The sequence below is a fragment of the Centroberyx gerrardi genome, chromosome 5 (assembly GCF_048128805.1).
Source record: "Centroberyx gerrardi isolate f3 chromosome 5, fCenGer3.hap1.cur.20231027, whole genome shotgun sequence".
Taxonomy (NCBI): domain Eukaryota; kingdom Metazoa; phylum Chordata; class Actinopteri; order Beryciformes; family Berycidae; genus Centroberyx; species Centroberyx gerrardi.
The window spans coordinates 29,616,648-29,634,762 of record NC_136001.1 but is presented as its reverse complement, the minus strand read 5'-3'; the positions used below and the strand labels follow the sequence as shown (position 1 = coordinate 29,634,762).

The 18,115-nt window shown below is 42.6% G+C and overlaps 1 protein-coding gene across 2 annotated transcripts; it reads right to left on the bottom strand.

Annotated features, from left to right (window-relative positions):
• Window positions 1–1,406: 1,406 nt before the first annotated feature.
• gxylt2 (glucoside xylosyltransferase 2) lies at window positions 1,407–16,953 on the bottom strand. Of its 2 annotated transcripts, none has more exons than XM_071919955.2 (7): window positions 16,564–16,953; window positions 10,128–10,326; window positions 8,887–9,030; window positions 7,042–7,293; window positions 6,497–6,620; window positions 4,388–4,560; window positions 1,407–2,737 (listed from the first exon to the last, which is right to left on the bottom strand). In XM_071919955.2, the coding sequence occupies exons 1-7, from the start codon at window positions 16,854–16,856 to the stop codon at window positions 2,561–2,563; spliced, it is 1,362 nt and encodes a 453-aa protein (XP_071776056.2). In that variant the 5' UTR covers window positions 16,857–16,953; the 3' UTR covers window positions 1,407–2,560. The 2 variants fall into 2 exon arrangements, with proteins under 2 accessions (XP_071776056.2, XP_071776057.2); XM_071919956.2 differs by having other exon boundaries at window positions 8,887–9,018.
• Between the last annotated feature and the right edge of the window lie 1,162 nt (window positions 16,954–18,115).

Here is an 18,115-nt window from a genome sequence, read left to right as displayed (position 1 = left end):
ACAACCCAATTTCCCCACAGGGATCATTAAAGTTTCATCTGATCTAATCTAAGAGGGCAAAATGATGAGTCTTCTTCTTTGGTCGGGCCCCAGGTTTCTCAGTGTCAATAGTCCACTCCTTGGCAGAATTTCAAATCACTGATGTTCACTGTTCTTGGCTGGCACCTTGATGGGTTAATAATGATCAATTTGATGTTGTTGATGCAGATAATGGCTCTCAGTCAAAGCCTGTACACCTTCCAAGTTTTAGAGACTTCATGTTTTGGGTACAAGGTAAGACACAGTCTGTTTTCCTATTTGATTCATTGCAGGCAACACAATTTCAACTATATAGAGAAGGACTATTTGCATACAGCCACAGTTTTGCCAAATACAACAACTGTGACATGGTGCAGGCGATCATCAATTATGGATGCAAGGAGGCTCTAGAGGTTTTGCTTTTTCATGAAAGGCAAAATCAGAACTACAGAATTGCCCTTTGAGAAAAATTAGGAAGCTGTAACCTGTTAAATATTGTTCTGCCATTAGACAAATGTTTGTCTATAAAACCTTGCAATGCAAGGAATCTGTAAAAACAGAAAACTATAAGTAAATGGCAACCGCACTATTGCAGTTGCACAATGCTATTTTGTAATACAGCAATGAAATATTAATAGTTAGAAAAGTGAGAAAGTGTGATTTACACATCTATTCTAGATAGATAAGTTTTGCATTGCTGAGCTGTTCTATCTATGTCAGTCTACCTTTAAGCTATATTGGTTTTGCTCTTTTGTTTTTCCCAAGGCCCCAGACGGGCGTTTCAGAAAACTTAAATTGAATTGGAAGGACTGAATTTGTTTTAAACCCCGAGGGAGAGAACAGAAAGTTGGGAGGACTTTTTCCCAGACCTGAACTCTTACTAGGGTTGCATTCAAAATGTTATCTTTCTTCCCATACAGCAGATGTCTTCTTCTACTGAAAGGCGTCAACTTAAAATAATTAAGTAATCGACTTTAAAGAAAATTGAATGCCATCAGCTATTAGTGGATTACATAGATTACTCAAGAATATGAGAAAATTTGCATAAGTCAAGTGCACTTTGTATTCAGCTCGGAAATGGCCAGGAAAACGTAGTGTAGCATCTCAGTAAGGTCGTTTTAGTTTTCATCTAAACATGAATGCGCTCCAAAGATATTGAACAACAAACAAAATCATAGAAATCAGTGTTGAGATGCAGCATCTATAGGCAGGGTGGGAGTGTGTACCTAACCCTCACTCTATAATTAGGATATTTAGGCACCAAGGTATGTCTCAATATGTTTCAGAACAATATATTTCATTAATTTGTGGTGATGTGGTATAGCAGGAAATCCTTTACCATAATTATTACATACATCAACATGTAAATGATGCTAAAACAGGCCCAATACATTGCATCTTTTTATTTAGAAACACAGATATAGTTGACTGTACAGCCATTTTCAGTTTCCAGTTTGAATAATTTGATACATAGACCGTCGCACCACATCGACTTTTATGTTGTTAAAACATACCGCCCATGTGTCACACCATAACATACATCATATTGCAAACAAAGATACCCTTTCATACACATAGGTCTCTATCATTCATTTTCTTGTAATAATAAACATGGCAGCATATAACATGACTATTCATATGGCACATACTCAGTTGTAGTACTTCACTTTTTTTTTTAAATGCTAGCACTTTTGGTTTTGATTCACTTGTCAGTGTAGCATCCATCATCCTGTCCTCAATTGTAGTTTCATCACGTCAGTCTGAAAGTGCTTTTTAACATTCTTTATGCAACCCAACTATCTGTGTTTGTTCTGTTTTGCTGTATTTAATACTGTCAGTGGCATTTGGCAACTGCAGAAGACCAAGAGCTCTCAACTGCTCTCATTCACACATGCACACACTTCAAGTTATTTGTTGGCAAAACATTCACATGATTTGACAGGAGTGGTTCTTTAAAGTACTACTTCAAGTAGTAAAGCTTTCCAAAGCCCCAAATTGACTTTGTTTAACATATAGCTCCCCAAAGGCAGAGAGGATTATTTAAAACCATGTTTATAAAGAAAAAAAAAAAAAAGCCTTTTGAGGCACGTACTTTCATGCAACGCTGGGTTGACTAAAATATGCCTTAAATCTTCATTTTGTTTTCAGCCTCCACTTGAGTTGAGGAGCTAATACTTTCCAAATTCTTGACAATATAAGAATTCATTCAGTCCTTTTTTTGCAGGCTTTTCTCTGGCTTCCCCACATTGTCAATCATTTCATCATCGCACAGAACCGGGTTGTGCACAATGTAAGACGGCAATAAGGCAAACCTACTCTACAGCATCACTGACCAGCACTGTATGCATATCTGTACACATAGGATTGTTACCCATACCATCACTGGAGAATCATAAAGTTCATAAGACCATTCCAGGGACGGCAAACACACCGAGCCGTCACCTCAGCTGCTGCTACGACACATAATCCACAGCAACGTGGTCCGTGGTGATGTCAGGAAAAACAGGGAGTTTCCTTTCTCCATCATCCGCTTGTCCAGCAGTTATTTGTGCGGTTTGGCGTGGCGGACCACTTTCGCCTCATATACATTCCTCATGGTCTTTTCTATCTGCTTGAGGAAGACTTGAGGAATCCGACCACACAGGGTGTTGACCGTGTCCAGGAACTTGGTCTGGATGGGGTAGAACAGCGACTGGAACAGGTTGTCCTGTAAGGGAAACTGCAGGAGCAGAAACATCGCCATGTGTCAGTCGTACGGCAGCTATTTATTTCTTTATTTATTTTTTTTAAACGGCAGATTTCCCACATTAAATGATATTTGCAAATTCTGGCAGCGGGAGGAGGGAGGGGGTGTTAGCATTAATCATAAATTACTACTCGGCTCGTCCTTAAGAAGCTTATCTCGGGAAAGCAGAGGGAACCGACACCGCTGCCAGACAAAAAATTTCCACATGTAAAAATTGACCCAGATTGTTCAATGCGAGCAAGAAGAGAAAATTTGCAAAGACATAGAAAATATTCAAGCTGCTCTTTTCCTGAGTTTTCCGAGCTTAGGGAGTGATACAATGCAGAGTATATTTGACCCTCTACATTTTAGGTATAAGCACTCACATATGGAGACATGTGGGAGACATATGGAAATATGCTTTTTGGAACTTTCTTAACCTATTATGGTGTTAATTACCTGTTTTACTTCAACATTTAGAAAAATTGCAAATCTAAACTAACATTTTACTGTCTCAGAACAAATGTAAAACTCATGTCTGGTTGTCACATACTGTCCGTCCTTATATCAAATGCTTAGTCAGTCAAACTTTCACAGTGAAATAGATCCAATACAAAATGGGTAGTTTCAACCAAGGAATCTGGTTGGTTGAAGCCATGCATTATTAATGATGGAACTGGTTGCTGTGTTAACTCGTGATAACCAGAGAGCTAGTTAGTGATTTAGTGTTTTTATTCTCATGCATATACACTACTTTGCAGAAACCTTTTCAGACAGTATGCATACTAATGCATTGGTAATCATTGTATAAAAGACAGAATATCCAACAGGGCTTTCTTTACTGTGATTATAGCTACTTTGGTGATGCTGACAGTACTCAGCCGCACCTACTGCATCTACATAATACTCATAATCACACTAAAGGACTCCCTTATTGCAGTAATAAATCACTAAGTAATCAAAGCCAGTTGTGGGCAGAGTTGGGCTTGTTAATCAAAACAAGTAATACCTGCTTTTTACTCCCTGGGAACAGTAATCACTACATTACACTACTCATTATATTGCTTTTGGATTACACCTTCAAACTGGTGACTGCATCCCCGCTTACCTTCAAAAATTGGGATAACTTAGTTACCTCACCTATGCACTTCTATGTGAATGATCGGAGCAACCAAATAATGTCAGAGTCTAATGTTCTTGTCATCCTTTCGCTCGATAAAATAAAAGCAGCAGGAATAATTCACCTAGTGAATGTAAACCTTTCTGCCATTTCTAATCTAAGCTGGTTTGGTGAGTGTCTGTGTCAACTGAGAGGATGATAATGAATTATGAAGAAAATGAATCAGGTATGGGGAGAATCATGTTTTGCATAATTCAGCTATAATCTGATATTTCAAGGGGGGTAATAACAAAAAGAATGACTTAATTTTTAATTGGTAACTGTAATATTATTACTGATATTAAAATATAAATGTGTTAAACAGCTTGTTTTTGGGAAAATGAATTATTTTACTGTAACACATTACTGAGCAATGTGTGCCACCCAGCACTGGTTGTGGGGCAGCAGTGTTTCAACAGGGGGCGCCATGCATTTATAACTGATTGAGTCTCTGAAACTCAAATACACGCTGCTGGCTTACTCACATCATGTATTGCATCATAGACTACTTTGAAGGCCGGCTGCTTGTCGTCATGATACACCCCACGGTTCCCATGGAGGATGGACACCCCCTCTTCTTCGGCCCCTTTACAATTACTCCCATACATGCAGTGGTCGGGCCTGTAGTTCCACTGGCAGGGAAAGGTGAAGAGACACTCTGGAAACAACAGGAACACGCCATTACAAGTCTATTACACCACATTTCTCATGCACTTTTAATGTGACACCAGTGCACAGTGGGGGGCATTGGCCTATAAAAGTTTGAGAGGCAGGCTTGTGACTGGAAGATCACTTAGTTTGATTCCCCAGGCCAGCTAGCAAAGTCTGGATGGAGAGCATGAATGTGTATGTCTCTCTCCTCGGAAATTAATGGGTGCTCAGGGCAAAAACGCCCTTGAAAGTTCATAAAATGCCTGTCAAATAAAAAACGAAGAGGCAAAAAATGTTCCTGATAATTAGAAGCACCCTTTTTTTGCATTTCAACCAGTTCACATTTTATTCGTTGGGTTGTCAAATATTCATGCGTGAATGTGACCACTGTCCCCCATGGGCCACCGTAGGTGTTTCGTATGACCGGGGGGATTCTTTCTAGTGCTGTGATGAGAAAAATGGAGCAGTTTTTGATTAGAAAACAACCGAGCACGCAGCCTGAAGCAGTAGAAAATGTTGGCAACATGCAGCCAGCAGTAGGAGAAAATGACGTCCCCACACAAACCACTGCAAAAAGTAAAAACTCAGTAGTCAAGGGGTGGAAGATGGACTAGTTGGGGACAGTTTCCAGCAATGGGAAAGAAGTTCAATGTTAGTGGTACAAATTCAGTGTTTATTTGCACACATGCAATGCAAATGTATTATTTCATAGTTTCATAGTCCCTCAAAAAGGACACAGTGCCCCAAAATTATAAAACAAAAAAACTGACCTGAAAAAACCTTAAAGTTAACTTTTTATCCTGCAAGGTGCCCTTGAGCAAAGCAATCAACCTCCAACTGCTCCAGTGAAGCAGCTCAATGGCCTGCAGTAGTTATACTGGGCAGCTCCTGGGTGTGAATGTGTGCAATTGTATTAACATAAAATGTGAAAAGGACCATTATAGGTTGTGGGCCCTGTCATGATGAAAGTAAGTTTTAATGAGCTCCGGACCAAGTGTAAGACGTAATTTCTCAAATCAGGGTTCCAGGCTGAAAAAGTCAAATGATGCGTTTGAATGCATAATAATGACAGAATAATGCAGCGACACAATACAGACTCGCTTACCATGACAGGTATGATGTCTGTTGAAATGTTGCAATGAGTATATTACAGAAATACCGATGATGTTTTGCCATGTTTACTCAAAAAGCAAATGAATCAAAATGGCAGGTGTATTTGATTCCCTGTTAATGCCATCAATAAAGAGATGAAAGTCCACAGAAGTATTCCCTTGACCTTGAGCAGGAAAAGGAGAGATCAGAGAAATGCTATGGATTGACTGAAGTGTCTCTATGGAGATGGCAGAGAGTTCAAAGGCACACCATATAAACAGAAAGACAAACATGCACACCCTCCACATTTTGCGCCTGCTCCAGGGAATGCGTGTTGTCAAGCAAACACTGGCACTGCCAGCTCTGCCGATGGCTTTGAGCACTTAATACCCACATCTGGACACTGCAGCTGGGACTCAGTCTGCTGCTGCCCACAGCCACAGGCTCCTGTGTTTACCCATCCAGACTCATAAAGTAGACTGGTTTACCAATAACGATAAAAAGACTGTTTATGTGAAAATATAAGCTACTGATGCTGTGATACTGCTGGTACTTCCATGGCGATATAAGCATCTCAAAGCATTTAGACTGGAAATTGCTGTGCTGAGTATGTGAGACTTTCTGGGGAAACACAAAGTTCTTTCCTAATGAGATTTATCAGAAAAAGGAGATGGACTTAGCACATTTTATTTGAAGCATTTATGATGATTTCATTAAGTTAACAAATTACATTTAGTCCTTAGAGATTGCTGTGCACTGTGCAGGAGCTACACTAATGGATTTCATGCTTTGGGATCAACGTAGATCAGTGGATTGTGACATGAATACACCTTGGGGGAAAAAGACTGTACCTGGGTTATAGTGGAAGATGATGTTGAGGAGGTCCTGGTCCCCCCAGGTGATGTGGTTCTTGTACTTCTGGTAGAGGGGATGTAGGAGGTCCTCCCACGACAGACCGCTGGGGATCATACTGTTCTGAAACACCAACACGAACATTTTCTCACAACAGCCCGAAGTCTTTTTTTTTTTTTTTTTTTTTAAACCACATCATCAAAGGGGGGCACATTTAGATTTCAGCTTCAAGTTGCAATTTGCTGCTCGTATTGGGTGCTGGAGAGCTGCTAAATTGAGTTCTGAGGGCAGACGTCTGTGATGCCGGCGTGGCAATCAGAAAGCTTCAATCACAGCCCACTCACAGCACTCTGCCTGTTGAGACAGAGTGACCTCAAAGATGGAATGGAAGAAAACAAAACTTGTGCAAACCTCAAGATGAAAAGAAAACTGACAGTTAACTTCAGCTTTCAGCAGAGTGTGGAGAAATATCGAACAAAGGAGTAACTGAAGGAGGATGACTTCATGTTTTTTTTTCGGTCGATGATGCCACGGTGGCACTTACTTTGAACAGTGTCTTGCGGATCCGCGTGAGGTTCATTAGCATGACGCCAGAATTGACCCCGGTGACCCCATAGAAAGGGTGGCGGGCGAAGCGACTGTACCAGCCGATCTTGGGGACCTCGTGCTCTGGAGCCATCGCTGCCAGCTGGGTCTTGTTGAAGGCCTTCAGGAAAGCCCAGATATCATCCATGGGCCGGAGGAACAGCACATCGGTGTCCACGTACAGCAATGAGTCCACCTCCTTCAGGATGACCTGGAACACAATTACAGTTATTAGTGAAACACTTCCAACCGCATTCCTTTACCAAAAGTCTTGGAATGGGCATGTTCAAAGATGAAACTAAATAAGACTTGTGACAAGGTAAACCTTTTGTTGATGCATGGTTTCAAACAATATTTATGTGGGAAAAGATCTGCCAACTCAGTATTCACTATATTAGGTACACCTCAATGTTTATGCAAATGGCTCGCTCCTCCAGACAGTGAGTCACACATAAATAAAGCATAACTATAAAGCATGCAGACGGCGCCGAGAGGTTCCGTCACTGATTGACTAAATGTTAAGACTGTCAGACGCATGATTTAAGGGACTTTGAATGTGGTTTACAGAGAAGGGTGAAATAAACAACACACAGCCAGTCAGCGGCAGTCCTGTTGGGGGGGAAAACACCTTGTTGATGAAGAAGGCCGGAAGAGAATGGTAAGACCGAGCTATCAGGTGGGCTACCAGTATACCTGCATATAACAGTACAACAGTAATGTGCAGAAGAGCATCTCAGAACCGAACCTTGAAGCAGATGGGGCTGCAGCAGCATTAGACCATGCCGGGTTCCATTCCTCTAAGCTAAGAACAAGAAAATGAAGCTTAAGTGAGCACGTGATCACCAAAGCTGGATGTCAGAAGAGTGGAAAAACATTGCCTGGTCCGCAAAATCTGGCTTCTGTTGCAATTTAAATGCTGAAGGCAGGGTGAGAATTTGACTCCATGGTGGTGTAATGGTGTGGGGAGTTTGTTCTTGGCAGACATTAGGCCCCTTAGTGCCAAATGAGCATCAATCGAACACCACAACACATCCAAACATTGTAGCTGAGCAGATGCATCCCTTCATGGCCACAGCCTACTCTTTTTAAAATGGATAATTCCAGCAGGATAATGCAATCTTCTCAAGATGGTTCCAGGAACATGACAGTGACTTTAGTTCGGTCTCCAGGTCTCACACTAACAGAACACCAAGAGGTGGAATGGGACATTGGCAGCATGAATGTGCTGCAAAAAAAAAAAAATACAGGAACTGCATGATGCCATCTAAGTCAGAATGGACTGAGATTCTTGTGGAAAGTTTCCAGCAGCTTGTTGAATCATACCTCCAAGAAGTCAGGCTGTTCTGGAAGCAAAATTCAAAGCAAAAGCCCTACCCAGTACTCACAAGGTACCTAATAAAGTGCATACTGAATGTATATTGATTGCTTTGCAGCAAGAGAAAAACGTGTATAGATTTGTTTGGCTTGCAATATGTTCATTACATGGTAAGTAAGCTGGGGGGTATTTCAACAAATGCAGGGAGAAAAAGAAAATCAATGGACGGACGCAGCCTTGCCTTGATGAAGTTACTGCATTCGGTCTCTGGAGACTGCTTATTTGTTAAGTAAATGCCGCACGATACGCGTAAAATCATCAATAACCACGCAACAGCAATCATAGTCATGCATCGGAATGAAATAAAGGCCAAGCAAATGCCATTTACTGGAGAATACAGACAAGAAAAGAACAAGTAAACGTGGAAGATATGGATGAATGTATATGATGAGAATGAGATGCGTGCAGGTGAGTGCTGCAGAGCCTTACGGGGAGGAAGAGTCTCTGAGCGGCGCAGGGCTTGAAGAGCTTCTTCCACTCCTCGGCATTGCCCACAGAGAAGGTGATGGGGTAGATGCTGTACTGGAACTTGGCCACGACGGAGCGAGGCCACTGGTTCAGCTGCAAGTGAAACTGCACACCGTTAACTCCGCACATCACAGTGCACACAGGAGCATAGCATCTAACAGACTTCTGCAAAGGTTGAGTCGAGGAAAAGCGTCACCCCTCTCTCACCGGTTTGTCAACACAAAATGGCTCGTGGAGACGGCCATTTAAAACAATGAAGTCATGTCTTGTGGTGCTGTGGTGTTTCCGCCTAGAATGTAATGCTGCCAGCTGTTGTTTTATTACCGAGTTATGTTCTTACAGTGAGTCTGAACCAGGGAAGGCACCCTCTTCAACTCCACAGTGTATCACTAAAGCGTGTGTTTTTCCCCGTTAGGTGCTGAAGCCCTCCATAATCATCAGTATTATTCAGTATTATTTAACAGTGCGGCCCTGGAGAGAGTGAGAGCAATGCAAGCAATTGGCAGAGTTTGTGCTGACGAGGGGGAGAGATCAAAGGAGATTGTGGCCAACCTTTCTAACCCCCTCCTAACACACACACACACACACACACACACACACACACACACTCCATCTTTCTCACCATTGTGGCTGGACATAAGCTCTTACTGTACATATCTACCATATGTCCTACATTATCTCGGCCTGACTACCACATTCCTGTCTCCCACAAGGAATTTTCTACATATGGGAAGACCATAGGAATGGCAAGCACGCTGATTTATGATTTGGATTTAAAGCCGCCATTAATTGAAGTAACGGTTAATAGACTGATGTTAGTTACACTATCGGCGGAACTAATCAAAATCACGGCAGGCACCTCTGTAAAGGTGACTTTGAAGTGATGCATGGTGTTACTGGAGGAAAGCGGAGTGTCTTGGTGATATATTATGCCCCAACCTTGAGATAAAAGGTTCAAATGTCCATACTAGAGTGAGTCAGAGAGGCAGAGTTAGAACCGCTCTGATCTTGATGTCATCTGTTACAGAGCGAGGAGGAATGTTTAACATGTGCTACATTAAATCAGGAATCAGAGGTTTTCCAAATAGCATCCAGTAATGAATTGCAATCCAATCCAATGAGATTGTCGTCGTTAGCGTCTATGGAACTACACTCGATATGGTGCGTTTTTGTAAAATATACACATTCTAGAGACTGCTTACCCCCTTTTCAAACTGCGAGGCCAAGGGGTCCTCGGCAAAAATGTGAAACTTGATCTTCTTGACGCTGAACAGGAGCGCTGATTTGACCATGGTGAGGGTCTCGTCCAGACGATTCCCACAGGCCACCACGGCCAGGTGCATGACCTCCTCGGGCCGGTCGCGCTTGGCCACGGGTCGGCCCGCATCACTCCGCGGTTTACTAGAAAAGGCACAAAGAAAAGACAGAGGTGGAAAGAGTACCAAACTATCCTGCTCAATTATTGATTGCTGAGCATCGAAAAAAGTAGCTCATGTATAAGTTCAGATGATGTTTTCCATGCAATGTAAAAAGGATGAGGACAGAATTTAAAATAGGTTCTTATTCTAATTAAAATAATAAATAAATAATGTGCATAAACAAAGCAACGCATGAATCAACATGTGAGTAGGTTGTTTCTGTACTGCTTTTTTTTCCACCAACATTCTCAAACAGTGTTTTCAGAGCAGCAGATCTAAATGGGCCAAGGCCATCGTGAGGGCTGGGGAGGGGATCTGGATCTGCTGACATTCACTGACTTTCCTTCACCTTGTTTCCCTCTTTCATCACTTGTAAATTGGCCCGTGTCTGGTGCAGTGCTTATGGAGGGCCTACAACATTTGTACTTTGTAAGATTAAAGTCAAAAAATTACTGACTTCAAAACATACTCCAAAAAGCACAGGCACAAAAAATGCTACTTACAGTTAGAGTTACAAAACAAGAGTAACTGCGAGTTGTTACTTCCACCTAGGGTTTGACTGATAAGGGTTTTGAAAGCCAATACTGATATTTTTGGGACTGAAGCCGCAGGAAGACGATATTCAATACCTTCACATTTGACCACTTTCACTTTCAAAATTCACCAAAATGACAAGTATTCAGTGTTTCCCCCATAACTTCACTCTCAGCAGAGTGGGAAAAGCCTATGAAACAGCATTTAGACCAGATCCTGCAACCCAGGATAAGTATTAAAATAATAATCAAACATAGTGTTGCATTCTTGTGTGGAATCTGACCAAAATGTTGCAATAGAATGAATTCAGGTTAAGGGTTTCTCATAGACAATGCAGTGCAATATCGATCAATTACACAATAAATACTGAATGAAACAAACTGCATCATATCCATCATATCAGAAGTGGACAAAACTGACTGTCTGACTGCCAATTTTTACTAAAAAGACATTGGCCTGGTATGTCTGCCAACTGATATCGGTCTAACCCTACCTCCACCCTTCACCAAATGCAAGCGATCATATCTCACATCACATTTTAGCTCTGCTCATCGCCTGTCAGCATGTCACTGTTGAACAGTACGTCACTTCAGGAACACGCCAAGGGCTCGGTAATTCATTCACGGCTCGAACTGTTGGGGACGGAGACGGAGGAAACGTGCAAGGGCGATGCTGCAGAAGCATTCCAGACGCAGCACAGACAGACAGACAGACAGACAGACAGACAGACAGACAGACAGACAGACAGACAGACGTGGTGCACGGCCAAAGATTTTCCTCAAAGAACATCCCTGCCTCCCTTCCTGTAGTGTTCAGCACCACTCCCCCCTCCAATCCCCCCATCCCCCCATCCGCACCACAACCACTTCTCCTCCTCTGTAGCTCTGTGTGTTCCCACTGGGCTTTGTTCTCCCATGCTCAAAGACAAGGAGGTCCTTTATCTGATGTAAAAATTCTCTCTCTCTCTCTCTCTCTCTCTGCAGAGGCAGCGCTGGCGCGGAATTAAAATAGACTCGGCGGCGCAGAATCTCTCCCACTACGAAAGAGAAACATTTGTACAGTGGGGAGCCTGGAGCTGGGGCCAACACCATCCGCTTGTCCTCCACACACACACACACAAACACTGCGTGGGGCCCGGTTTCAATAACACATGTTAAACGTAAATGTTGGCGTAGCCATAGGGAGGGCGAGAAGACTGCCAAGTTACAGTCGCAAAGAAAAGAACAGCAGAGAATCTTTTGTATCAGCGTCCACCGGTTTTGTGAGAATAGTGGAAGGCAAATGGTTTTCTGTCAAAGGAGTGCGTGATGGCGAAAGGCGAGGATTTCCTCCGACTGAGCCCGAAGGAAGCGAAGAGTCTGCTGTAAAAAAAAAAAACAAAAAAAAACAAAAAAAAAATCGATGGGGAGGGAGAAGAGTGAAATCTGACAGGTGGGTTGCAGGGCAGTCTCCAAGCGTGACACTTCGTTTTCTGCATGGCTGAGGGACAATGATGAAGCACAGATTAGGACGAACGGGAAGGTGCTGAGAAATCTGTCTGTCACGCTTCAAAGGCCGCCGCTCTGTCAAGGTTGTTCAACGCGCATTCCCATTTTCCTTTGGAGACTGCGGCCCGCGCCTCCTATACACGTGTAATTACGTTGCACTTAGGCTCGCAAAATAAGCGCCCTTGAAATGATGACAAAAAAAACGAATAGGTCTGACTCCTGTTTTGCATAAAGCACGTACTGTTCGCATGAAGTAATGCGTTATGGCATTATTCCCCACATCTGGAAGCAGTCAAAGAGCGCAGAAGAGGTACAAAAGGATTGAATTCATTACAGGCTACAGAGTGAGCATTAGAAGAGCCCTCTGCCTACACAGCCCCGCAGCCTTTCCTTCCAAATCATGCAGGGAGAGAAATAAGCAGCAGATTTAGAGATGCGCTGTTATCTTGAAATGACGACAGCATGAACACCCTGGTTTAAATTGCCCCAAACATGGCCTTTAATGCCTTTTAAAAACTCAGCATGGCATTAGGCCATTTGGTGGACTCTTATCTGTATGGCCTGTATTCCACATCATCACACATTTTCATTATGGTTGGCAGCGGTGGGTATCAAACCCATCAGCCTGAACATGTTACCGTGCATCATGCTCTTCCTCTTTTGGAGCAGATTCAGTTGGCTGCTGGCTTGTGTCAAAGAGGCTTCTGGAAAACAGGCATATGATTTCAGACTATAAAACACCTATAGATACTAAATCCTAAAAATAAATTCCTTTCTTAATTCCCCTTCATTTCTTTTCACATGCCTTACTATGAATTTATGGCTGGTGGGGGCCATTTTCACCAAGTTGCCAAAACGTATGACAAAGCACAGGATATTCATCTCAGCAAATTACATCAAGACTTGTGATCGGTCCAAAAAATATCAACAAATGATATTGTTGATTTAGTCTAAGCCTATGACTCAGTCTGTTATCAGAAACAGATGATCTATTTTCATTACAAGTGGGGTATGAGAGGTTGTGCAATCATCACTATGTCTGGCTGAATGGCCAAAACCAAATTAGGCGATGGACTGTACGCCGCTAACTAAACCTGATGGAATTCTGCACGCATAGTTTATTGGTTATGTGGCCACATTTTAAAAGGCAGTTACCATCATTCCACTGCCACCATGCTTCAAGTTGATAAAGACATCATGTGGATATATTAATGTTAATGTCCTGACTGAACCTGATGGGGAGATAAATTTAGAGGAAGACCATAACTGAAGAAAATATGTAGAAGAAGCAGAGCTGCAAGAGGGAGGGAGACGTTTAGTCAGTCATTCATCCAACAATGTAATGAACACTGGAACACAGAGTACTGTTAAGCCTAATCAGATGAGAACCCAAATCCAAATTAAGTGAAATGCAAAAAAAAAACGAAATCTACAACCGTTAAAGCCAAAACTGATAGAGTTATGGTCCAGAATCTCAAATCCACCCGTACGTTTTGCCTGATAAAGTTAAAGAAAACAGAGCATTCTCTTTTATTCTTTGTGGAGAAGCTGTAACTTTTTGCATGATTTATCTCTCTCTCTCTGCTTCAGCCTTCCAACCCCGTTTTGGAGTTGACCCAACGCTATAGTCTTTCTTGTTTCTTGCCTGCCAGATCTCCCTCCACACCCTCCATGACTCACTCCCCACCAGTTTAAAGTGAGTTAGCCTATCTAACCCAGACAGATACGTGGTCTGGCCCCCCACCGCCCCCCCACCCCCCCACCCCCGAGCGGCTCACACAAGCAAGTCTCTCCAGCCAGGTTCAGGATACGCAGGCAAGCAGGGAGATTTCAAAAGCACTCCTGGCAGAGCCGAGCATTGTGTCGGGGCAAGATGACATTTTTATAGCGATGCATAATGCCACAGCGAGAGAGAGAGAGAGAGAGAGAGAGAGGGACTTCTTCACTGCAAGCTTAACTGTACTTGAAGTGATAGAGCAAGGGATTTGTTTCAACAGGCAGTATCAACAGCCATCTAATCCCCTGAATGCAGGCCTTAATTCAGTGTGACAAAGCAGAGAGCGGGGTTATTTCTTTAAGGTTTTGCATTAGAGACATAAACTGAAGTTCATAAACGAAGAGATCAATGTTGAAGGCTTATTAGTGGTGAAGACCTGGCTGGAAGGGCCTTTAGTCTCCGTCACCGTTTTATGACGTTTGTCTCAATTTGGTTTCGGCAACTCTTTCTCCAAAGCCTCTGGTCTGTATTATATAGCATGGCGGCAAAAAAAAAAAAGGTTTGTTTGGGGGACAGCTGGAGCTCTTCCTTCTATTTTTGGCCACAGGAAGCGGTGTGATGTGTCAAGAGGAAATGATATGATGAGGAAAAGCAGGGATGTTTGTCTATTAAATGTGCAGCACAGGAAATCAGGCCGCTGCTCAAGATTTACAGATGAATGGAGTGTAAGGCGGTGTATGAAAAACAAAACAACAAAGACACTATGGGACGTACTTCTTGGTGATGTGTGCTTCACATGTTCCTTCTCTTAAAAGATCATTCCTGTTTCTGTTTCTAAATGAATGGGAGTCATTAGGACAACCGTGGCATGTTTCATAATCCCAGCCCTTAAAATCAAAAATGACTTTGCCCTAAATTTGAAACACACCTGATTATCCCTATAAATCTCATTCACTGGGCATTAGTGGTGGCAAATTTTGCTGAGGTTTGTACAGCTATTACCTGAAAACTGAACAGTGCTGCTCAGTTTCCCCTGGTTTTTACACTCTCAAGCCAAAGAACCGTCCGCTTAGCTCATGCAATAAAATCGGGAATACATTGCAACCGGCTGCAAAGTTTTTAGGAGGCAGCAGGCAGACGCCCGGTGTGTTTTCCCTAATCGGAATGGCAGTCAGTCCTGTGTGTTTGCCAAACCTGTTAGTGGTTTTCCACGGTCACCAGTGACCCTTTCACCCCATCTCCCTTATCAGCGGCGAGCACACGCGCAGGAGAGTGGATTCTGGGAGGACACAAAGGTCCTCTCTGAATGTACTGCCTTGATGGCTTTTATCTGCTGAGCAGTGTCCCCAACGCTCAGTCTGGCTTTAGAAATAGAATATATATTGCCTGCTGGCGGAGCAAGTATCTCCACCAGCGCATCTTGGCCATTACGTTATCGGCGGCGTTCGACCCAGGAGGAAGAGCAGAGAGGATGTATGGACTCGGAGGGAGGCTGGAATTAGAAAGCTGGGAGACATAATAAAATGCTTCCATCCCTGAGCAGAAATAGCAAGTGACAAACTCTGCTTATTGTCTTTGAGGCGGTGACAGAATGTGATTTTGCCAGGAGTGCGATGTGTTTCGCAGCCTCTCTCCCAACCCTCAACAGAGGAAAATCACAGCTGACAAGCCTGTCACTCCCTCATAAATTGTTTTCCACACTTTGACAAGTGAACGAGTCAACAGGATGGCTTTCAGGCTTCTGTAACACCACCAGTAATATCTTGTCAGCATCGATGGAGATGATTGGATAGGTAACCCAACCCATTCTGGTTCATTTGCATTCTGTATTCATTACATAGCAATTAATGTCTTTCAAGGTGACCTTTACCCCTTTACACCTAAAACAGCTCTGAGAGAAAGGCCCATACCCAATAACAACACCAAGGGTCAAATGATGAAGATAATATTCATCATTATGCTGTTGTGCCATTGTTTGATGTTGCCTCTGTAAATACTAGCAACAATTTCCACCTAATCAAATGAGTCATGCTCTCTACTCGCATTTCAGCCTTGATAAGAGGATTTGTGCAGCCCGTGATTGCAACTGCGTGATACACAGACCAATCACTGAGAGAAATGAATAAGATCATGGAAATAACATGCAGCCAGCAGATGCAGCATGCACGTTGTCTTCTCCCTTGACAGATCAGGCTATTGTGATGCCAAGCGTCCCTGAGCACAATATAGGCTGGTTGATGGAAGGAGCGTGTTCTGGTTGAAAGACAGACTGAAGGAACGCTGGTAAGACTCACTCTTTAACTTCCAAACGACAGGAAAGATGCGATTCAGCGCAAAACACCAAGTAGTTTCACATGCACTTTCATGCTCAAAATGGAAACAGTGCGAGGCGTGGAGAAAACCCCTCATCTAGGCTGCACGGCGACAGTGCAAAAAAGAAGAAGAAGAAGAAGAAGAAGAAGGGAAAAAAAATCCCCCTCACCTCTTTGCATTCACGCTGGCTCCTCTATTGATCGCTTTCCCCTCTTTTCGTCCCTTGGGAGGCTCCTGCGCACGAACCCGGAGTCGATCGGGGGATTTTCGCGCAAACTTTGATGCCACATCGCGTCCGGGCTGCGAGGGCGACGGGACAGAGTTATTATGATCCTCCTCCTCCTCCTCCTCTGCAACTTCTTTCAAGAGCGGATCGTCCGCGGCGTTGCCCCCCAAAAAGTACAAAAGTAGGAAAACTCCGAAGCACACGGCGATCGCAACTACTTTGCAGTGGATCCGCATGGTGAGAGCGAGTGGCGGCGGTGGGAAGAGGCGAGCGGGACTCCTCTCATGTCTGCGGGTCGGGGAGAGCAGCCGGAGTTGACATTTTGTTGCCGCTCCTCGCTCGCATTTTCTGCAGATGATGATAGAGAGCGGAGAGGAGCCTCTGACCATCCATGAAGCGTTACACAGCGGAGGCGTGGCTTAGGAGGGGCGCATGACCGTAATTCTGCTAATATAACCCCGCTATGATATTCCTATGATAGCCCTGTAGCGCTTTTATAGTGTGTCGGTGCTACTCAATGAGGATATTATGGTGCTGTATGGTGTTTTTATAGTCTATGATATCTATATAATATTCCTATAGTCTTATCTTGTGTCTGTCGTACTCAATAGTGAGTTTATAGGGACCTAATCGTACTATTATGGTTTTTTCTTTTATCGTTTATTGTAGCCATATAATATTCCTAGAGAGTCTTATCTTGTGTCTGTCTTATTCAGTACTGACTTTATAGTGACCTTATCATACTTAATGCTATTCTTTACCTCTAGTCCTATCTTGTGTCTGCCGTACTCAATAGTGAGTTTATAGTGACCTAATCGTACTATTATGGTATTTTTTATCGACTATAATATTGCTATAATATTACAGTGTGAGGCACTCAAGTGTGACTTTATAGTGACCTTATGGTACTGAATGGTATTTTTTTATTTTATTTCCAGTGGTATAACTATATGTGGTATAACTATAATATTCCTATATGGACTTAAAGTGTCTTTATGGTACTCAATATGGTAATTTTTAATTGCTATTGCATTTTTATAATATTCCTATATAGTGTGTCTGTGGCATTCAATAGTGAGTTTATAGTGACCATGTTGTTCTTTGTGGGTCTCTGTGGTATCACTGTAATATTCATAGAATATTCACATAAGGACTTATTCACAGTGTCTGTGGTACTCAGTAAGAAGTGTATAGTGGTCTTATCATACTTTATGCTATTTTTATGTCCTGTGGTATAATTATAATAATTCTACAAAAACAGTTTTGCTGTGATATTTATAGAGTATCTTTCTAAAATATATATATATATTAAAGTATTACAACAGTTTTTTGTAATGGAAGTTTTGTCTTGTCTTGTACTTGGCCTCTTGCTGTAAATACAACTATTTTCGGATTTCATTTCATTTCAGTTCTCATTCAGTGAAACAAGTAGTAGTAGTAGTAGTAGTATTAGTAGTAGCCTATAGTGGGTTAAAGTTGTTCATAATGTTCAAAG